General features: G+C 40.7%; 1 protein-coding gene across 1 annotated transcript in view; it reads left to right on the top strand.

Annotated features, from left to right (window-relative positions):
* MAP1B (microtubule associated protein 1B) overlaps positions 1-24,267 on the top strand; it is a 689,412-nt gene that overhangs the window by 594,664 nt on the left and 70,481 nt on the right. Inside the window, exon 5 of the mRNA XM_044063932.1 lies at positions 2,885-8,885. Coding sequence (XP_043919867.1) covers positions 2,885-8,885 — 6,001 coding nt within the window. The remainder of the gene's footprint in view (positions 1-2,884; positions 8,886-24,267) is intronic.

Below are 24,267 nucleotides of genomic sequence, written 5' to 3' on the forward strand. Positions count from 1 at the left end.
TTGTTTTTCCCAAATGGAATGACTATGTATTTTTTGGCATTTAGCTTGAGACCATGACTTTGACACCAGGCATCCGTCTTAGTAAGGCCCTTTTGGAGGATGTCCGTGTCAGCCGGAGAGTCAATTATGGCTCCCAGTTTGCAGTCATCGGCGAACTTGGTTAGCCATAGTCCTCCTGTGTTTGCCTGTATTTCTGAGAAATATATGCTGAACAGTAGGGGTCCCAGGACCAAGCCTTGCGGGACACCACTTGTGACTGGTTTAGAGCCGGACCTGGAGCCCGCTATTCTTACCGTGTGAGTTCTGTCTGTAAGCCAGTTGGCAACCCATCTCGTGACGTAGGGGTTTATGTTCAGGCTGGTGAGTTTTTCTGTAATACCCGAGTGGGGAATGGTGTCAAAAGCCTTGGCGAGGTCAAGGTAGGCTGTGTGAACCACCTTTCCCTTGTCTATGGCCTTGGTGACTGTCTCGAAGAAGTTAACCAGGTTTAGTAGACATGATCTGCCCTTAACAAAGCTAAACATAAAGCAAACAAAAAAAATAAATCTAGGTTAAAAAAGATCAAATATAGCATACAAAAACCAAAACTACTGTCATCCTGTACATCATACAAGATGTTGGACCATCACAGAAATGCAATGCTGCATTAGAAGGGTGAAGATGCAGTATGAATTGGACCTGTAGCACCAAGACTAGTTTGCAGACACAGAGACAGGCAAAAGAAGCTCTGGATGTTCTTAGTAAAGTCCACGCACTTCAGTGATGACTGCAAAAATGCCAAGCACCAATTTCAAATGGATAAATTGTTAAAGCCAAAACTACTGCTTACTCATGGCCATTATAACTTGTAGCTGTATAGTGATCTAAGATAACAGTGGAACATGATTAGTTCTTAACATCTGAGGTTTTGTCTACCATCTCCCACCAGATGTAACATCTTTTTTATGAATCGGTGAGCATTTGTCATTATTTTTCAAAGGAACGTATCATATTATTCTTTTTTCTTTTTTTCTAAGCTGTTGATCATACTATTGACGGTCAGTGGATAGGAATGTACTCAATCATTTTTCCCATTTTTTGTTTGGCAGCTGGTTTAGGGGTAGTGTTCTATAACAGAACCATGACATATACCACAGTATTTAATGCAGAACCATGAAGTATGCCAGTTCATTTTATGCAGAACCATAAAGTATGTCAGCTGATTTAATGCAGTTCATATGTCTGGATACAGCTAATGTTGTATCTTTCGGCTTTTCCCGGTTAAAGGTCGCCACAATGGAACTCCGGTCCGCTAATGATTGGCAGTAGATTTTTACGTACTGACTTGCCAGGCCTGACACACAACCTTCAATGAAGGTACGCCCATTCATGCATGTCTCCACACAGAAGACGCTTTAGCTGAGAATCGAACAGGACATCTTACTGTGAGGCGACAATGCTACTGCAGCACCACCACCACAGCTCATTGTCCAAAATGGCCCTGCACAAATGTGAGGCTTTAAACAACTTAGAATGTATACCAATACACAGATGTCTACAAGTGCAGTTGACAAAAAGCTGCAAACAAGTAGTAATTCACCCTCAAAAGCTCCATGTAAATGGGGTGTGTAAAGTGTGCATACATAAGTGGTAGATGAAGCGTAATGCAAGAACAGTCATGGATAAATATAAATTTAAAAAATGCACAAAAATGAATTTAAGTAAAGACAAAACGGAAGAAAATGAACAAGTAGTTAGGCAGCCAAATATTTTCATCTTGCCTGACAAACGTCCAAGATTAGGAAACATGGTATAACTCTTCCATCAAAAGCATATAAAAGAACTTTGGTCTGATTCCTTGCAGCTTACTCTAACTGTACTTTGATCCATACATGTTGCAATTTCATACTATGTCCAAATTTCAGCCTCTGGCTAGTCTGCCTTAGTGCATGATTACCGAGGTGTTAGAATAAAATGTACTGAATAAAATGCAAGCCTGTATAATAAAAACATAATATCTAACAACATTTTCTAGATGCCTGTTTAAGTTAACAGTTGTTAATTAAATATTTGTTACACTGAAGTCTTACTAATGTACATTTTCTGACTTAATTGTACTTTGTTCAGACATTGCTGTATATAATTTGGACTTTGCCTGCATTGCATTGTATTATAAAGTGGGTCATTACTATCTTACTAGCTTATTACTGTTTCATCCCCAGGTCTGTTTTATAAACTCATTCCACTTTGTTACCTGAGTAACTCCAGCCAGGCCAGGTGCATTACAGTAGAAACCCAGGGAGGAAAAAAAACATTTCTTGTAGCCTGATTGCCATTTTAAGTTATATCTAAAAATTGTCACTTATAATCAGTATGGCAACCTTGTCAAAAATTCAATAAACAAATACATTATTCTATTTAGTGAGCAACTCTAAGACAAAATAAGAAATCAGTGCAAATGATCTAGCTTTCTTCTAATTATTACTTATCTTTGGTGGGGAAAGTGCTCACTGCTTATTAAACAATATAGCATTGCTGGTAGGTTTTCAGCAGTGTCAGACTCTTTGTGAATTCTGAACATTCATGTAGCGTCTTATATGGTAATGTATCTTAATAATATTGTTATATCCTAAACTCGTCTAGCTTATGGGTAAGTAAACAATGAGGCAGTGAGTCTTCAGACTTTGTTTACATCAGTACTTAGAGAAGAGAGGCCAAGTCTTCAATCATAAACCAGACAAGGTATTAATTTGTTTATTTTTATCATCATGTAGCAGAATTTTTTGTGTTGCTTTTTCCTATCTACTTATTGTGAAATTGCATCTTCATAAGTTTATTTCTGCATCAGCATGGACATATTACCTTTAAGTAATGTGATTGTTTTGTTGTATTTTTATAATTATAGATTGGTGAATTACTGAGCACTACCCATCCAGCCAATAAAGCCAGCCTTACTATTTTCTGCCCAGAGGAAGGAAACTGGAAAAACTCAAATTTAGAAAGACACAATCTTCAAGACTTCATTAATATCCGACTTAACTCGGCTTCGATACTACCAGCAATGGAAGGCCTTTCAGAGTTTACAGAATATTTGTCAGAATCAGTAGAAATATCATCCCCATTTGACATTTTGGAGCCACCAACATCAGGTGGCTTTCTGAAACTTTCTAAACCATGCTGCTACATTTTTCCAGGTGGGAAAGGGGACTCTGCTCTGTTTGCTGTAAATGGATTTAATATGCTAATCAATGGTGGGTCTGATCGAAAATCCTGCTTCTGGAAGCTTGTTCGACATTTGGACAGAGTAGACTCAATTCTGTTGACCCATATTGGGGATGACAACCTTCCTGGGATTAACAGTTTGCTGCAACGCAAGTTGTCAGAGATGGAAGAAGAACAGTCACAAGGTTCTACAGCCAATAGTGACTGGCTGAAAAATCTTATATCTCCTGACTTGGGAGTAGTGTTTCTTAATGTTCCTGACAATCTTAAAAACCCAGAGCCAAATTTCAGGATCAGGAGAAGCATAGAAGAAGCAAGTATTACACTCCATTGTCTAAATAAGCTTTATTTAAAACCAGAGCCACTTTTTAGAAATCCTGGAAGTGTCATTGACCCTATTATCTTGTTCCAGAAGATGGGCGTAGGTAAGCTGGAGATGTATGTACTTAGTCCTGCAAAAAACAGCAAGGAACTACAAAACTTCATGCAACATTGGTCTGGAGTCACTCAAGCTACTGACCCTTCTATTCCATATATAGCTTCAATTTCATCTTTGATTGTATGGCACCCAGCCAACCCTGCAGATAAAATAGTCAGAGTTCTGTTTCCTGGCAATGCAACACAGTACAGCATACTTGAAGGCCTAGAAAAACTTAAACATTTGGAATTCCTGAAACAACCTGTAGTTACACAAAAAGAGCTTTTTGCTGATTTAGCCCCCTCAGGAGTAAGGCAAGTTAAGTTAAAGAAAAGAGCTGACAGTAAAGAGAGCCTTAAGTCTTCCTCACCTGCCTCTTCAGTCAAAGGAATCAAAAAGGAGACCAAAGAAGAAACAACAGAAGCAGTTAAAGTAGCATCTGCTAACCTGTCTGAGAAAACCCAAAAGGCAGACCAAAAGGAAAAGATTAAAATAAAAAAAGAAAAGCAAAGGGTTGAACAAAAAACAGCAATGGAAAATGATACAAAAAGTAAAGTGGAGCAAATTCTAAAATCTGATGGTATTAATGAGAAGCAAACAGCTGATATCAAGCCCAAAGATACAAAGGAAAAAACAGTTAAAAGGGACATAAAGACATCAAAGCATGAAGAAAAGGAGATAAAGAAAGAAGTAAGCAAAAAAGAAGAGAAAGCTAAAAAAGAGGACATAGTTAAAAAAGAAGAGAAAACACCAACTAAAAAAGAAGAATCTCATAAAAAAGAAGAAAAAGTATCATTTAAAAAAGATGAAGAGGTCAAAAAGGAAGAGAAGCCTAAAAAGGAAGAAATGAAGAAGGATTTTAGAAAAGAAGTGAAAAGGGAAATTAAGAAAGAAGCAAAGAAAGAAATGAAGGAATCACCTCAAAAGGAAATTAAAAAAGAAGCAAAAAAAGAAGAAAAGAAAGAAATTAAGAAAGATGAAAAGGACATCAAAAAAGATTTAAAGAAGTCTGCTAAAGAGACTAAGAAAACTGTTGCTCCCCAAGTTGAAGCTAAAAAACCTGTAATGAAGCCAAAAGTACAGAAGAAAGATGAGTCTGTCAAAAAAGACAGTGGCACTCCTGGTAAACCAAAAGAAAAAACAAAAGCTGTGGTGGACAAGAAGAACAATAAAGCTGCAAGCATTCCTGCAGCAGAAGCAGTTATGGCAGCAGCTGCCATTGCAGTCACTAGTGCAGCTGTAACTACAACTGCCACTGGCATTGAGGCTGAAAGATCATTAATGTCATCTCCAGAAGATCTAACAAAAGATTTTGAAGAACTTAAAGCAGAAGAGCACAAGGAAGCACCAGCAGCAGAACGTGAATCTGAGAAAGTTAAATTAGAGCCGCCTGAAACTGAACAAATTGAAGAACTTGATCAGAAAGAAATTTCGGGTGTTGAAGAACAATCTGAGTCTCCAGATGAAGGGATAGCAACCACTGAAGTAGAGGGTGAATGTGAACACACACCAGAGGAAATAGAACCAGCAAAGAGTAGCAGCATCTGTGATAATGAAAAATTTGAAGATGAAGGTACTGGTCTTGAAGAATCCTCAGAAGCAGGTGATTATGAAGAAAAAAATGAGACAGAGGAGGTTGATGAGCTACTTGAAGATTTGAAAGAAAAGGGAGTAAATGGGGGCATAGATGGTCCTGATCTTAAAGTTGCTGAAATGAAGGCTGATGGTAATATTTCTAAAGATGAAGCACAAGTCGAAGATCTTGAGAGTTTAGAAAAGGAAGAATCTGAGGCAGAGACTGCAGAAATTAAAAGTGATATGGAGACCATTCAGAAGACAGACCTTGAAGAAACTGAGGAGGAAGAGGAAGAAGTAGAAGTTGCAGATGATATTACAAGAGTAGTAAAGAAAGAAATAATTGAGACTAATATTCATGGTGAATCTCATGCATTTTCTGAAGACAGATATATAGAAATAGCTGAAGAAAAATGTGCCTTCCCTGGGAGCACTTCTCCTAAAATTTCTGCTGCTCAGTCTCCAGCTGTTGAACAAGGCTCTTCAATACATGATGAGATGCTACCTATGGGCTCTGAAAGTGAGGCAACAGCTTCAGATGAAGAAAACCATGAAGAACCACCAGAAGACTTCACAGCAACCTCTGGTTTTACACACTCCACCATTGAAATATCCAGTGAACCAACACCAATGGATGAAATGTCAACTCCACGGGATGTTATGAGTGATGAAACTAACAATGAAGAAACAGAATCACCTTCACAAGAGTATGTAACCACTACAAAAGGAGGTATTGTAGCCACTAGCTCAGATGATGAAAGAACTAAACCATTGTCTCTTCCTGCAGTACTTAATGGGTTTACATCTGATACTTCTAAAACAGATATAACTGAAGGTAGGGATTATGTTGCTTCTGCATCAACACTTTCACCACCATCATCATTAGAAGAAGACAAGACTATCCCTGATGCTCACCATCTAAAAGAAACTGATGTATTGCAAGGGCAAATAGGACATTTAGATGTCTCCATTAACTTGAGAGAAACCACTGATGAAGAACTTAGTCCATCAAAGAGTCCAGAATCCTCCTCGCCTCTTGCTAAGACACCTGTAAGTGAACGCAGTGTAAATTTTGATCTGACCCCAAGTGAGATTAAGACATCGCCAGACATTGAGGCTGTGCTCTCAGAAACACAACACAAAACTCTTGATGAGCGTTGTCCTAGTCCTGAAGATAAAACTTTGGAAGTTGCCTCACCTCCTCATTCAGGACCAGGAAGTGCAGGTCATACACCTTACAACCAGTCTCCTTTGGAAGAAAAGTCCAGTCCTGTTACTATTGAACTGACTGAAAAAGTTCCTAGTTCAGTTATCTCCGAAATGTTTGATGATGAAGATAAACTTATAACTCCAAAAATTAGTCCAATGGATGAGCCTGTACCAGATTCTGAGTCTCCTATTGAGAAGGTCCTTTCTCCACTACGTAGCCCTCCACTGTTTGGTACTGAGTCATCTCCAGAAAGATCTCTGTTCACAGATGATAAAGATACAAAGGATTTATTTGAATATTCCCATAAAGAAAAAAGTGAGGAAGCACACCTGACCACAAGCTTGTCTGCATTTACTGACTTTTCTTCCATTCAGGTTTCTGGTGCAAAATGTAGTATCACAGATTCAAATGTTATGCCAAGGAAGGATAACTTTGACCTGGAAACCACAACAAATGAACTTGCTTCTGTAAGTGACCAGCCCTCCAATGCTTTGGGAATGTATAAAGAAGCAGTAGAGCTTTCTCCTGTATCGGTAGATATAGGCCCACTAGGTCACTATAAGGAAGACAGTAAAATGTCCATATCCGAGGGCACAGCATCTGAAAAATCAGCTACACCAGTTGATGAAGTTGCAGCAGAAGATACCTATTCACATGTAGAAGGAATTATATCGGTATCCACTGCTTCTCTTGCTACAAGTTCCTTTCCTGAGCCAACAACCGATGACGCATCTCCATCCTTACATGGGGAGGTCGGGTCACCGCATTCTACTGAAGTAGATGATTCTCTTTCAGTGTCTGTTGGACAAACATCAACAACATTCTATGAATCTGAACTTTCTCCTTCTAGAGAAGAATGCCCAAGGCCAATGTCTATTTCTCCTCCAGATTTCTCCCCAAAGACAGCAAAATCAAAAACACCAGTGCAAGAATTCAGATCTCCTGAACAGTCAACTATTTCAGTAGAATCTGGTCAGGAATCACCAGACCACTCCCTAGCAATGGACTTTAGTAAACAGTCTCCTGAATATCCTGTTATTAGCACTGCTGTGCCCACTGTGTCAGAAAATGGACCTACTGAGATTGATTATAGTCCTTCAGAATTGCAAGAGCATTGTTTTATTCAACAAGAGTCGGCAGCTTTAGATAAAGTGTTTCACATTAAAGAAAGAGATGTTCTGCATTTAATGGAAGATTCACAAGGAGATGTTTCACCTTCTACATCATCAAACCATACACCTTCTCAAACTTCATCGCCCTTGCAAGAACTGTCATCAACAGGGATTGCTGAGCAAAGTGGCATATCATGCTATGGCATAAAACCATCCTGGTCTCCAGAAGATATATTTGACCATGAAAAGACACCTACTCAAGACTTGGATCTATCACTTTCATCTGCAAAGGAAATTTCTCCTATACATTCACCAAAATCATTAGATACAGATGGAGGGCATGAGGCCACTGTTACACGTCTCTCACCTTTACCATCAACATTAGGTTCTTCAGAAGAACCATATATTAGTCAAACTGTAGGATCATGCTCTTCTTTACAGGACTCTTCCCACCTACACATAGAGTTACTATCAGAGCATATAGATAAGAATGAAAGTGTGCAGAAAAGTAAGATGTCACCCACAGTGAAAGATCTGCCTGAGCCAGGTGATAGATATGCAGCAAGTGAAAAATCTCCTTCAGGAAGGTCACCTTCCACTGATGTTCGGCAGGGTGTTGATTTATGTCTTGTGCCTAGCTGTGAATATAGACATCCAAGAACAGAACTGTCACCCTCGTTTATCAATCCCAGTCCATTAGAGTTCTTTTCTCATGAAGAATATTCTCAAAATGAAAACTTACCACTAACACACTCTGGTGAAGCACCACCACCTCCTGGAGGGAAGCAAACAACTCGTCAGTGTGATGAAACTCCACCAACATCAGTCAGTGAGTCAGCACCTTCCCAAACTGATTCAGATGTTCCTCCTGAAACTGAGGAATGCCCATCTATCACTGCAGATGTAAACATTGACTCTGAAGATGAGTCAGAAACCCTTCCTACTGACAAAACACTGATGTATAAGCATTTAGATCCACCTCCTGCTCCAATGCAAGATCCAAAACCATCTCCACCACATCCTGATGTTTGCATGGTAGATCCAGAAGCTCTGCCTATGGAGCAGAACCTGGGAAAGCCAATGAAGAAGGATATAAAGGATAAGACAAAGGCAAAAAAGCAAGGCGGTAAAATGAAATCCTCCTCACCTGCCAGAAAAAGTGATAGTAAACCAAAACAGTCAAGTCCTTTGGTAAAGCCCAATGCAGCAAACAAACCATCTTCTACAAAGAAGAAAGACTCTCCTGAAAAGGGTTCCAAAGTTAATGCTATGCCAGAGAAAGTGCCTTCAGTACCTGATGACAGGGGTAAAGATGCCAAGAATGCAAGTAATTCTACAGCTTCAAAGTCAGCAAAAAGTGCTACTGCAGGTAAGGAAATGATGCATGAATCCTAGCGTTGTAAAATGTGCCATTATTCTGTTCACTGAATAATCTTTGAATATTTCTATAATCAGTCAGAACTTGTCTTGTCCAACTATGTGACAAACTGCCATCTCAGATTTACTTTACATTTGTCACTTTGTAATTCAGTGTAGTGCTGTTAGACATCTCCCGAATTAACAGCCCTGCTCCGTAGCCATTATATAGGCATTTTTTTCCAGAACACAAACAGTTCATAGCAATGCCTTAACTGGTTAAGTGAGAATCATCAAGTAAATATTGTGTTAAATGTCATAAACGCATTTCGAGTGATTATTTTCTATTTTTTCTCTGTAATCTTTGATTACTCATTACCAAACAGTTCTAGTATTTGTACACTTAAAAATCTTTTGTAAAATGTTACTGATTTGCTACTCAAAATTAACTTGGTATGAATTTTCACAAAATACTTATTTACTTAGTTTTGTCAGCTGATTAATTCCTTCTGAGCCAACAATTCTTCTGTATGGGCAATCTGGAGAGAATACCTCCACAGAACAAAGTTAGTGGAAAATGTGAAAGAGACAGTAAACATCAGCAAATTGACGGTTTCACTCTCGGCTATTAATGAGGGTTCATAGGTTCATAGGATGATACTAGGCTATTAGCCTGGAGGCCCTTATAAGCCTAGCCAAGAATTTGGCCCATGTTCCATCAAAGTCAGCATCTGTTCCCCTGTCCAGCAGGGACACAGGTGGGATCCCAGGGGTGTATTTTCTGTTTCCCATCGAGTCATCCAAGTTCCTCTTAAAGAGGGCTAGAGAGGTACTCTGTTTGACATGGAGAGGGAGTCTATTCCACAGATGGGAGAGTCTTTGGACACAAATCTATCCTGCCAACAAGTTCTATTAATGTCACAGACCAGCTTCATGCCTTGCATGCTGGTTGCGCAAATGGAGTTTGACTTACGGATATGCAGCAACTCCATCAAGACTGGGTCTGAGATGGCATTGTGTGCCAGACACATGTCACCTCTGAGCAGTCTGTATGAGACTGAGTAGAGGGACAGGGCTTTTAGCCTATCTGTATAGGATAGGTGTTTGAGACCCCAGATTTTTCTGGTCAGAACCTCTGTGGTCTCTAGCTGCTGTGTGTGCTTGGCAAGGTACATGCTGAAGGGGGCATTACACTCGATAATGGGTCTGATAAGGGAGGAGTACAGGGATGTTATGACCTCCTTGTTCCTAGATGAAATACCTTTATTTATGAGGTGGGCCATGTAGAAAGCCTTCTGTACAATGGAGGCAACGTGGTGGTCAAAAGTCAGGTTTGTATCAACCTGGGTGCCCAAGTCCCTCATGCTTTAGTACATTGTTATTAATGTGATAATTAGTGGGGATGCCATTTTCCCCAAAAAGAATAATGATGCATTTCTTGGGATTCAGTTTGAGGCCATGCTTGTGGCACCAGTCGTTAGTTTGGGTAAGGCCCTCTTGGAGGATGTTAACATCACTAGGGGAATTTAAAACGGCATCCAGCTTGCAGTCATCTGCAAACTTGGTCAGCCACAGACCAGAAATAGAACCCACAGACTGAGTTGGTTCTATCAGCGAGCCAGTCAGCTACTCATCTGGTAACATACAGGTTGATGCCTAGCTGGGAGAGTTTTTCTATTATGCCTGAGTGGGGAATAGTGATGAAGGCTTTGGCTAGGTCAAGGTAGGTGGTGTGCACTTTCTTCCCCTCGTCCATGGCTTTGGTGACTGTTTCGAAGAATTCAACCAAGTTTAACAGGCATGATCTCCCTTTGACAAAACCAAACTGTGTGGGGTCAAGTGTTTGGAGGTTGCCAGTGTCCTTGTTTATAAGCTCCATAATAATGCTTTCCATGGCCTTGCAAATCAGGCTAGTTAGGCTGATGGGCCTATAATTGCCTGGGTCAGTGGATGCTCCACCTTTGTATAGAGGGATGACAGTGGCTGTCCTCCATTCATCTGGGACAAAGCCGGTGCTCAGGCTTTGATTGAATAGGGTGCCTAATGGAGCTCAGAGCTCATGCCTGAGATCATGTAAGATACAGCCAGGGATGTTATCGGGTCCCATGGAGACTGTACTTTTTGCCTTTGAGAGGGCATTAGAGACCTGCTTCCTGGTGATGAGGGGAGGGGGGCAGGTGCTAGGAATGTCCTGGTTTACTGATGGGGAGACAAGGGGGTGAAGTTTTCACTGAACCTTTCTTCCAGCAGGTTGGCTATATCTATGGAGTTTGTGTATGTGCTGTTATTGACCACCAATTCAGATCAGGTTTGGGTCTTACCTTTAAGACTGCGGACACATGTGAAGTAGGCCTTGTGATTGTCCTTAGTGGATATGGCCAATTTCGACTCAAAGCCTTAGAGGATTTCACCAGTGACCTTATTTGCTTGTTCAGACAAAAGAGAGATTGCTTCTTATTTGGCACCTCTTCCTTCTTGGTCCTGGACAGCAATTTTTCTTTCCTTTTATTGTAGGGTTTTATTGCTGCTGTCCACCAGATAGGTTTACTCTTCCTTGAGGAAGATGATTTCATCCTGTCAGGTATTGCTGAGTCCATACAGTTATGTAAGTGCTCATATAGTTTTTTGGTGTAGGCTTGGACATAAGTGCTAGTTCCAAATGAAGGGACAGTGGCTGTGAAGCTGCTTATACTTGCTCTGAGGAGATTGTAGTCAGCTTTGGAAAAGTTTTTTGTTTGACCCTGACAAGGGGGGGGGGGGGTCAGGGAGATGGTGACTTAAAAAGTGATCGCTTTATGGTCGGACCTTACCAAGAAGGATGACGCTGTAGGGGTGCTACAGTGGCTATTCATGTTGGTTAGGAACAGGATATTTTCACCTCTCATAGGGGTGTTGACCAGCTGATCCATTGCATTGGCATTGATGAAGTAGAGGAAACTCTGGGCATTCATGTTTGGGCTAGAATAGGTCTTCCATTCTATGTTTGAGTAGTTAAAATCACCCAGGAGCAGGGTAGAAGGTTGAATCTTGATGGATTCAAGTAATTCCAGATAGGTGGAGTGGGCATCCTGAGTCATGGTTAGTGGTCTGTAGCTAGCTATGATTTGAAAAGGTGTTTTGTCAACAGTTAATTGCATTTGGAGTGTCTCCTGTGTGTCATACCACTTGACAAGCCTGGAGGTATGTATGTCTTTGATAAATATAGAAACTCCACCTACTTTGGGTTTGTAGCCCTCCGTTTGTGGTCTGAATGTATGGTAGGATGCGTAACCTGGTAAGGCTGGGGAGCTGTCCACAGCTTTGAACCAGATTTCAGTGACTGCACAAATGTCAGCATCCTCCAGGGCAAGGAATGCTTGCAATGAGTGCAGTTTCATGGTAAGATTCCTAGTGTTTAGCAGCATGACCTTTACATTTCATTTAGAAGAATTTTTCATGGTAGTAATGTGCTCATGACTTTGCCTAAAAAAGCACTATGGCAAGAGCCTTTCCAGAAGCCTGAAGCCCAGGGGAGACAGAGGAAAGCCATCTCTGGCAAAGCATTGTGGTCTGTCAAACATGTCCTTTCAGGCTGTCAGGTACTAGATTCCCTTGGAATGACACCAGGAAACTAAGCCAATTGTTGAAGTCAAATCATTTTCTGTTTATATTGAGTCATCATTCTGGGTGATGGTAGGATGCTGCTTAAGGCTAGGGACATACCTGCCTGGGACACATATTCAGCGAGCTCAGTGATGTCTCTCTTCATATAGTCCAGAGAGGTACGTCTCAAGTCATTCGTATCAACATGTACTATGACAGAGTCGTAACAGAACCTGTTAAGAGAGGGATTTTGTTAAATTCCTTTCAGGACTCAAGATACCTATCATCCACACTGAGATTCATCCACAATCTCCATGCTACAATTGCAGCAAGCTCTGAATTAACTCTGACTGGCATTCCGTCTTCTCTTAGCCTCATGCTCTGTCTTGGATCAAAGAGGAGATTCTCCAAGAAGGTTGTTAAGCATCTTTAAGAGATTTGTCACCTTTCTTAATACTGATGATAGTACTGATTTGTGTGCGCTGAGCTTTGTGACACTGCTTGCCTGAGAGGCTGATACACTGGAAGCAGAGCCATACTTCAGAAAAAAAAAATACACTCACTTCCTCCCCTATCTGAAGAAATAAAAAAATGTCTGTGATGTGGTTGACCAAGCTCAGGAGCCATCCAGGTTCTATTTCTGTGCCTCATCCGCTTGCTACCTTACAGAAGAGGCAAAAAAAGTAACATTCTTCTTTAAAATTGTTTCAAGCCACTTAGAAAATGTCTTGCTACAACTTATAATACACACAAAGTGATTCAGTACTGTTAAAAAGCAGTACTGAAATTCATTTCTGTACAAATGCCAGTACAGAACTGAACACTGGTATAGCATTTGCACTAGCCATTGATCGGCATGTCCAGAGCACCTCCACTAACATCTTGCTACTGAGGTGCGTGCCACCTTTGCCACACTAACTATGCTAATGACTGGAAGCAACTATTGATCTGATCCCTCCAACACCTGGGAAGTGCATTATTAGCTAAAATTGGAGCCTCTGTTGCCTGACAATTTTTTTAAGTTTAGAAACATTTTAACAAGTTTTCTTTGGTGAGAAAATGGGAGTTTGCAGTGCTCTGAATATTTATTTTTGGTAATTAGCTAGCATTTTGAGTTTCTTTTGGCTTTTATGTCTTTTAACTTCAATAATTTTTATCAAGTTGTGTGCCTTTACCCTTGTTTGTACTCAGCTGCATGATGCTACTTACCTGAGAGAGCGCTTCACAGGAGATGACTGGTTATTTGATCCCACCAAGACAAGAGAAGTGCCTTTTTAGCTAATCTTGAGATTAGAACTTTCTTGTGAGAGAAGAAGAATTTATACTGCTCGCACGTTTTTGTTTGGAAGTTGGCTATCATTTTGAGTTTGTTTTGGCTGTTGCCTGCTTTAGGCTTGCTACAGTTTCTGCTCTGATGTGCAACTTTACCCTTGTTTGTGCTGACCTGCACACTGTTGCCTGCCTGAGCGATGGATTCACCGGACTCCTGTGTAGATCCTTCCAATATCAGGGAAGCTAATATTGAGACTTGTGTTACCTGCAAATGTTTAATATTTAGAACTACTTTGCCAGCTTTTCTTTTGAGAGGAAAGAAGATTTTGTAGTGTTATGAACATTTATTTGCTGATAACTAGCAAGCACTATAAATTTCTATTGGCTGTTGCCTGATTCTGGTGTGCTGTAATTTCTGCTGTGCTGTGTGGATTTGCCTTTGTTTATGCTGAGTTGTGTAACACCATGTACCTCACAGCATTGTGGTAGTTCATGCTGTATAGTTGCCAATGGCTACCTTTCTGAAATTCCTATTCACATAACCTAAACCTGTTTGCTCAAGTATCCCATTTCCTGCCTTAAAGCACCATTAAAATAATATTTTCCCTCCTTATAGCACTGTTCAAATATAGTGCTATAATTTTCCCATTAGTATCTGCTACACTGTATATTCCCTCATTATATCACTTGTCAAGTAATTATTTCTCCTACAACTGCACTGTTCAAGAAATTGTTGCACCTAAGCCTATATTGCCAGAACATCTCCCCAAATTCATATTAAAACTATGTCACAGTATTGTATTGTTTTTTTATCATGCACTACTAATTACTGCACTTTCAAATTAATAGTGGAACCAGTGCCTCCACTGCTCAGCAGTGGTATAATAGCATCTTGTGTATTATTTACAATACATATCATACTCCAATACTCTTATTATGTACTAATACTGTACCATTCACTAAATATAGCATACTTTATGCATTTTTCTGGATGTTCTTTCTCAGAGCCATGGTTCAGCAAGTCCCGTGGTCATGTACAGATGTGGCAAACCATCCTAGCATACAAAGCATGAGGACATAGACATCAATGCCCCTGCAACAGTGGCAGATATCCTTCATGATACATTCACAAACATCATGTAGGTAACCACCTCCAAAGACGTGTCTGGAATGTTTCTCAGGCCTCTCCTGAAAATGGGCTCTATCAAAGTTGGACTTTCCCAGTGAACAAATGTTAAATAAATAAAAATAAATAAACCACATGTCAAAACAAGGGAGTAATTGTAGATATGACAAGTACAAGCACCAACATGTACTTGAAAAGTATTTTATCTTATGAAAAGTGTATGAAATTATTAAAACTATGCAGTAAAACAATAAAACATTTTCAACTGTATATACATTATTTATATTATTAAAAGTGTATATACAAGAACAGTTAATGTTCTAACTTGTCGAGCATCTTCTAAAAGTAGACAGAGACCTGCAACCTTCTTCAATGGTATGTGAGTGTAACATGCCACTGTGCTGCCTTTTGAGCCAAAGCCCACTGCTGTCTGCCATGGTGGAGGAGGTGATCCAAATGGGCTGCATGCCTGGGGCATGTAGCTGGATATGGACTCTACATTAAGTGGATGGGTGTGCACTGGTGGGTTCAGATCACCTTCCAGAAAAGGCCATTATGGATAGAGGTCTGTTGGGCATGGATAACAGGTCCAAAGTGATATTGGTGAGGATATTGTGTTAACAAACAGAGGTCACAGAGCCTTGACTCCATCATTTTATGGCACACCCCATGACATCAGGTAAGTTCCATTCATCCAACTGCATTGTCTGCATCAGCTACCTAATGCCATACACACTTGCACATCTGCCCACAAGAAAGTGCTCCATCTAGTCCAAATTCCACAGAAAAGGCTAGACAACCCAGTGCACACCCACACAGATAGCACTCCAGAGGCTCTGGGGGAATCCTTTAATGGCATGACGTAGTCCGTAACACATAAAGCAGTATAGACAACATAATGCAACAGCACAGTCCCAGGACAACATCACCTATCAGTACCAGTTAGGCTATCCGTACTAAGCTACCTGGCCATATACTACAGTTGTAGGCTATCGCAATGTAACCTAGGCATTGCAGTTGAATGTACATGCCACACGTACAACCTGTACTCTGGGTCTCATAATGTGGCAGAGAATTTCAAATATGGAAGTAGGCAAGAGGCATTGCAGAGATGCAAGGACAGATGCATATCACTGTGCCAGCAAAGCATCATACTAACCTGTAGCTATCACTGTCACATTGTACAGAGCTATTGTGCAACATGGTGTACTCATGGCACATATATGGAGCCAAGGACACGGCTACTGTCAGGCATGTATGACAGTCAAGCAACATAGACCGAAGCATTTGAGGCCATTAAAAACAACTATACATTATTTACATATGCACTGCTTACAACAACACTTACCATATTGATGTGCAAGGTTTTCTTCTTACTCCTGTTAGGTAATCTCATTTATGCACCAGCCTATTTTGCCTGTAGGGCAAAAAACATGCAATACATATGTATGCAGCAGGAATAACAGTAGTAGAAATAGCTTAAGTATGCAATATAAATATCTGTTGATACTGTGGGTGCCTATGCTCATCCGCCACGAGTGCCCTCAGTCTCTCAGGCTTCCCCCACTAAAAGTTGCTTTATTATAGCAACACTATTTCCAGCTTGGGAGGATTCTGGTGGCAGCCTTCACATGTTGCTATCTAATAAGTAGTAATACTAGTAGGAGTATTAGTACTAGTAGTAGTAGCAGTAGGAGTAGTCGTAGTAGTAGTTTTAGTAGTAGCTGTAGTAGTTGTAGCAGTTGTAGTTGGAGTAGTAGTAGCAGTTGTAGTAGTAGCAGTAATTGTAGTAGTAGTTGCAGTGGTAGTACTAGCTGTAGTGGTAGTAATAGCATAGTTGTAGCACTTGTAGTTATAGTAGTAGCAGTAATTGTAGTAGTAGTTGTAGCAGTTGTAGTTGTAGTAGCAGTAGTAGTAGTAGCAGTAATTGTAGTAGTAGTTCTAACAGTTGTAATTGTAGTAGCAGTAGTAGTAGCAGTAATTGTAGTAGTAGTTGCATCAGTAGTTGTAGTCGTAGTTGCAGTAGTAGTTATAGTACTAGTATGTTATCAAACAGCATATGATTTACTGGAAGGATGTAGCTCACAAAAAGCCATTCCTCCTGGTCCATTCATGCTGGGTTCCCTCTAACCTGCTGTTATATTGGAAGCACACATGCCTACAGGTGTTCACTAGTGAGCTAGTTGGGTGACCTAGATGTCATTCTCACTCAGTGGGCTATAGTCTTCCCTGAGAGAGTGGCCCTTAATGCTCCATAGTACATAACTGGTGCTTGTGTAGAATGTAGGGAGGCAGCACCTGAGATGCACAGGTCTCTAGACAGCTGCCACTCTGTGAACTCTACTGCAGTGCATTTATTTTTGTGATTTAAATTTGTAGTGGTTCATAAAATGTTCTGTAGCAGAAGCTTCATTGTGCATCTATATATACAAAATTGTATTTAAATTGCATTTTTGTTACTCTGTCTATGTTGGATTGTATGCAGCTTTAGTGTAGTGTAACATCACACTGGAGATATGTCAACTAAGTATTATCACACCTTGTTTTTGCATGCTCCTTCACTCTGCGTAGTATGTAACTCTGATGCATGTCTTTTATTTTTCTTTGTGTCTGCTAAGAAGTGCAAGTTAAATTACAGCATGCTGGAGATGTTGTTCCTACTGGACGCCGTCTAGAGGGATGGCTTATTTATCATGTTTTGGGGTGGGAACCATCTGTAGAGGTAGAACTTTGGGCAAAGGTAATGTTGTTGTGTCTTTCGGCTTTTCCCGGTTAGGGGTCGCCACAGCGGAACTCCAGTCCGCTAATGATTGGTAGTTGATTTTTATGTGCCGGGTTACCAGCCCTGATGCACAACCTTCAAGAAGGTACGTCCATTCACGGATGTCTCCACGCAGAAGACGCTCTAGCTGAGAATTGAACTGGACAGCGCCTTACTGTGAGGCGACAATGCTACCGCAGCACCACCACCGCCGGGTGATAATGGTAGATGCAAATACAGTGGGTAGCCAAGGCAACATAGTAACAGGGTGTCACCAGAGAATCACAAACCTATGACTTCTGACCAGGAACAGAGCATTACTGTTGTATGACAGGTTGGACTGTGGGGGCATTTCACCCTTGATGTGCTGCTGGCAGACAGAAGATGAGAAATGACTGCTGGCCTTCAGCTCAGAAGTATCAATCACAGGTGACCTAGGTGAACCTGAGGTTAGCGCTTGTCATGGAGGGAGAGAGTTGAACAGCTGTACCATGTGAACATTCTGTATTGTCACATGCCAGCATATAGTATGCCCTGTACATTACTTATGAACCTTTGTCACTTCTCAGACAATGCCAGCGATGGGATCTTCATGGGACATTTACTGCCATGTACCAGCAGTACACAGACTGTCCAAAAGGCCAAGTAGGCATTTGACTATTAGCATATCTTACGTGAGGTTGGCGGTGGTTAACAGGACACTAACACACACAGAGTGCCATTCAGAACCTGTTAACAGCACTTCTCTGTCTACATCTCATTCACATGCAGCAGCTTTAGACACTGCTGATGGCACATCAGGGCAGGCACAGGGATGAACAGCCTGTCATCATGTACATACTACCATAATGCTGTCCCCTGATGATATTATTACAGATGATACTTTTTCTGGCCACCTGGAACAGACTGTGGTAGGGCCTAAGAAACACTACCCTACAGAGTTCCATGGAAAATACTTCACTGACAGCAATTTCTCTTCTGTTGGAAGCCCACTGCATGTAGGTGAGGACCAACACACTGCCTCAGCATGGTCTCCACAACACAGTAGTGCATCTTCTGTGTCCAGTGGTAGCAGCACTCAGATGGCAGATATTCCAACATCTCAACATCCCAGGAACATACCTGATATGAGAACCCCCAAGCCATGCCACTCTTGTAGGGCACAACAGGCTAGGGTGGTTGCAGCTGCTCCATTCCCACAAAGACATACTGTGGCTACCTGTGTTACAATCTCACTATCAACCAGATTGCATGTTGGGCATTGCACCCTACAGTATGTGGATTGTGCAACTTGTGTGCAGTCTGACAGAAGGTAAGATGAGCTCCTTGGGTTACAGACAGCCACACAACAGAAGATGAAACATCTCACCTAAAGCCCAGAAAATCATAAGATTCATAACTCCAAGCAGTCGCAGTGCCATGGCTGCTGTCCATGCATGCCAGTCTAGTGAAACAGTCATATACAGCAATGCCTACACCTTATACATGGGTGGCCACACTTGTTGAGATACTCCTTCTACGCAGCTGGCAATTTATGTGCATGGCAGCACATCTTATTCTGGTCATACAGAAGGGGCAGATGTGGATGCCTCACCAGCACAAATGGATGCCATAACTGCATGTGTACAAGATAGAGAATGGGTAACACAGGCATGGCCATGTACCTCTCACTGAGGCTGGGGTAGAAGTACAGATGTTGCTACTTCATATGGAAGACCGTGATGTATTAGTGTCTGTATGCCCTTGATTCCTTTTGCAGACGGCACAATGCGTAAATAGCTTGGGCTGTGATGCCACTATACTCTGAACTCCTGTTAATAACAGAAGTTTTGTACATGTTATGTCTATTCAACTGCATCATACTTGACTATAATATCTACTATATTTGCTGCTACTGTATTATGGTTAATAATAAATGACGTTTCATGATACGCCTTTATCCAGGGACCTGTGTGACAATGGCTTCCCACTAATATTGGGATAGTTGTTGTGCAGCACATGCCCCTTGTAGTGGTAGAGCAGAGAGGGAGGTGTCTTCTCACCATTCTCCTCCTCATTATCATATTCTGGCAATGTCTTACAGTTCCCTACCATCAACTGTATAGAATACAACAGGCCAAAATGTGGGTATACACCGACTCACCAAAGGTATTTTTAGCAAAAGCAAAAAATCAAAAAAAATTTGCCAAAACCAACTTCAACAAACATAAGCAAAAATCGTTTTTGTATGGGGAGTGAGCATCCTTGCCTCTCCACATCCCCTGGAGTTATATACTAACTCAGAGGTCACACAACAGTGGAGAAAAAGGCAATCTCCACTGTCAGCAAAAGTGGTTTTGGCAAATTACTTCCGTTTTGTTTACGTTTACTGAAACTACCTTCAGCAACCTGACATACACCTCATAAGTATGCATTAGGCCTAACAGTGTACAGTGGAGCATGCCACTTAAAACTGTCCATACAGTGGGAATATTTCAGGTGCCAAAAGATGTACTCTATGTTGTTCTGTCCATGGTGATGGACACAATTGTAGGCTCCTTTGCAGATGTCTGTGAGGAGTATATGGGTGCCAGCAGCATTGGCTCCAGTGGCTGTCCATCTTCTCCTGATAAATATCCCTTATGTATCAACCTTGACACAGCACACAGTAAATGGCATTGGAATGCCACACATAGGGATTGTGATTTCCCCTTGGATTGCAGAAAGACATACATGATGCAGGCACTGTGGTCGCATATCACCTGGCAGTTCATCAAGTGGTATACATGCCTATTGCAGTATACAGTTGTCTCATCATTAGGTGGATTCATATGGCTACATGTCTGCCATCTGCTACCAAGGCAGCAAACTGCAGTGAAGCCTTGTGTAATGGGGGTTATTTCCTCTTGCTTGATTGGGATCATATGTACTGTCTGCTCGTTTCAGCAAGCAATCAAGAAACTGCTACAGGATGCAATTAGCAGATTCTTGAAATATGCCTGTAATGTTCCCTCTAGGCCTTTGGGAGGTGCCAGTGGCTAGGATGGTCATAAGTTGTGAACCTGTTTTTTTATTGGTCTACCTCTTCCACCTGTAAACTCCATTGCCTGATGCAGTCAGCATAGCACATCCAGTATGTGACTGTCTACATGGAACCTGTCCAACTGCTCCTGTCTAGTAAAACCAGTGTACAGAATCCACGGCTATGGTTGGAGGTGTCTCCTGGCATGGTGAAAATGCAGTACTGGATGTCAGATTACTTCTACTGTGTTAGATTGAGAGCCAGTGATAAACACTATTCCTTACTACATATGCAGAAATGCCCCAGTTTTTCCCTTGTACAACCACATTCTTTTTTGCTTCAGTGTACATCACTATGCATGCTTTTTGCTTTTCATGATTAGCAGTTTTTGGCCATGTGTGCATACCGTGTAACATCCATTTCGTAGATTGTGTAGCAATGGAGTGCACTGTCTTCCTCTTTGATGATGAAGTGATTTTTGCCTTTGTATGCATAGTTATGAGTGTACAGTTGCAACACCATTGCACAACTTGATTATAAGTAGGGTCTTAAGTTAATACATTGCTTTCTTTTTCATAATGCTTCAATGCAACCCAGATATTTTTGACATTTTCATATAATCTTTAACCTGAAAAATCTAATTCACACTATTTTCACATTGAAACATTAAATTATAACTTTTTTGCTATCCTTCACTGGATTGAAATACTCTTTTTAATCATCATAATTTATTGTGATTTATTTTCCCATGAAGCATCTGGCTAGATTACTTGACTCTTACTGAAGGTGATTATTTTCAGTGTTGTTGTTGTTTGTTGTTTGTCTTTTCGGCTTTTCCTGGTTAGGGGTCGCCACAGCGGAACTCTGGTCCACTAATGATTGGCAGTCGATTTTTTTATGGTGCCGAGTTGCCAGCCCGACGCCCAACCTTCAGTGAAAGCACACCCATTCACGGATGTCTTTCGAAGGCCACTCGACCATGGGGAGGACATGCAGACTCCACACAGAAGGCACTGCAGCCATGAATCGAACAGGAGAACCTCTTGCTGTGAGGTAACAACGCTACCGCTGTAAGTAACATAAATTCTACTGTATCATTATGAAAGATTCTTCACTTTTATGACAGGCCATAAAACTCTTCTGAGTTGTCAAGTTCTTACACACACACACACACACACACACACACACACACACACACACACACACACACACACACACACATACACATACACACACATACACACACTGCCACTCCCTCAAACAAAGGTTGAAGACCATTACAAAAATGATGAACTGCAGAATTGTAGTAAGATGGATGCTTCAACTTGCTCCTTGCTGCAGTTACTAACATCTACACATATTAATTTAGGTAACTGTCAAGTCAGATGCTGCTGCTAAATGGATCCTGGTCATGCACTCACAGCCCAATGACATCTCCTCTGAGGTGCTGACCACCCCCCCCCAGCAACTTGTTCCCAGGGTAATAACACTCTTTGCCTCACTTTAGCTAAACTACTGCACACATGCACACATACTCACACACACAGACACACGCATGCACACACACATGCACACTCGCGAGCGCACGCACACAAACACACACACACACACACACACACACACACACACACGCACACACACACACACACACACACACAAGCAAACAAGAAACAAGCTCAAGATACATTGCTTAAAGGATTACTGTACAGGTAATGGACATTGGCATTCTGTTTGGTTTACAGGTAAAGCCAGCAAAGATGACTGCAAGTCTCCAACAAATGTAATGAGCTTCTTAAAATAATGTAATCCTGTCCTTTATTACAAATACTGTCATATCCATTTCAGTACTCAAGGCTTATACATTATCTAGTTATGCAAGTATTCTCTGCATGGCAACATAAAGGCTTTCACTGTTGGCAATTCTTTAACAGTATGCTCATTAAAGCTTACTTGCATCTTACAATCTCAGACAAGCTTACCTGATGGTCATTAAAGCATTGCTACTTAAACACAGAGCAGCAGGTACTTTCTGAGTAATAATAAGCATAAATCAACAGTATAAAAATATGACAAACGAGAACATTCTGCAAAATCAAGGACAGAATAAAAGTAGTACTTGTGTCTGTCTTGGATGGGGGGATACTCTGCACATTTACACTGCATAACTGCTCCTTGCCTTGCTTGGACACCTCCAGAGTCACGCTACATGGGGCAGTGGGGTGCAACAAGTATGTCACAATTTGAAATGTATCTGGCTGACTGATGGCCCTGACACATTTGTCATACCTCTCAACCTCAGAGCAAGAAATCTGGACAAAGCCATACATAGAAGTGGGACAAGGCCCAAAAATAAGGACAATTTTAAATATTGCTCTTATAAACTTAGAAAGGTAATAGAGTAGTAGGTCTTGCATTAGTATAAATTTCTGAAGGGTATGAAATCTGAAACACAAATGTCTGTCATTATTTTCTAACTTCAGTCTTTAATGATTTGCTACTAATTTGCCAAAAAACACAATTATATGAAAAATGGTTCAAAAATGTGATGCAAAAATATAAAATAGCCACACAATACAGCTGGGAACCTGTCAAAGAAGGGACAATTAATATTAGTACTGCTAACTTGAGCAGCTGACAAAATAAAAGAATCTACATGCATTTCTGAAATAAAAGTAATCTATAACTCTGATTATTACAGTTATTTCTTAATTGTAAACCCTCCACGTTTTCTTCCAAAATTGCCATTTTGCAGCGGGATTATTCGGGGACAGTTGAGAGGTTTGGATATGCCTAATTTTTTTAAGCAATTTATTTGCACATACCTCTCAACCTGTTAATGCAGGAAATCTGGACAAGGCCAAATATACTTATAAACAATACAAAAATTGTTGTATAAACTGAGACAGTTCATAACAGGTCTTGCTTTAGCATGCATTTTTCTGAAGGTTATGAAGTCTGAAACTCAGTGTCTGTCATTATTTAGTAACTTAATTCCTAAATTATTTGCCAGAAAATCACACATTTAATGAGGAACAAACGAAAAATAAGAAGCAAAAATCTGTTCATTCTGTGAAAGTCTGGACAGTTGAGAGGTATAGTTCAGCCGGGGCTGTCTGAGTTTGCCGCCCTTCCCCCTCACAAAATCATGGTCGAATGGAGCCTCCCCCCTTCAGCTATTCCAATGAACCATTACTTGGCTATTTCACCCCATTTACCATAAACACTAATGTGCATACTGCTTTACTTCTACGATGATTTGGACTTCATTTGAAAGTTTTATTTTGCATTTTAGAGCACAAACACTAAGACAGCTGCTAAACAAAGCAATACAATCTCACAATGAAAACAGACTTAGCATTAAAACTTCTCTGCCCTTGAAACTCACATTCATTGAAACAGCATTGAAACCCACATTCAAAGAAAATACATTTTGCCAGTGACAGACAAAGATTAACTTTGGGCTGTTTTCAAGTCATAGGCCCCTTGCACATGAAACATACACGTGGTCTTTAATACACCTTTCTGATTTTATTAAATTATATTCCTTGTACAATATAGTACAGTTGTAGAGGGCATTTTAAATTTGTTTTGAACATTTTTCTAGTAAACAATTAAACAAAATGCATGCACCAATAATGATAAAACTGCCCAAT

Source organism: Protopterus annectens, chromosome 2.part2 (genome assembly GCF_019279795.1).
Source record: "Protopterus annectens isolate FY-2018-M chromosome 2.part2, PAN1.0, whole genome shotgun sequence".
NCBI lineage: Eukaryota > Metazoa > Chordata > Ceratodontiformes > Protopteridae > Protopterus > Protopterus annectens.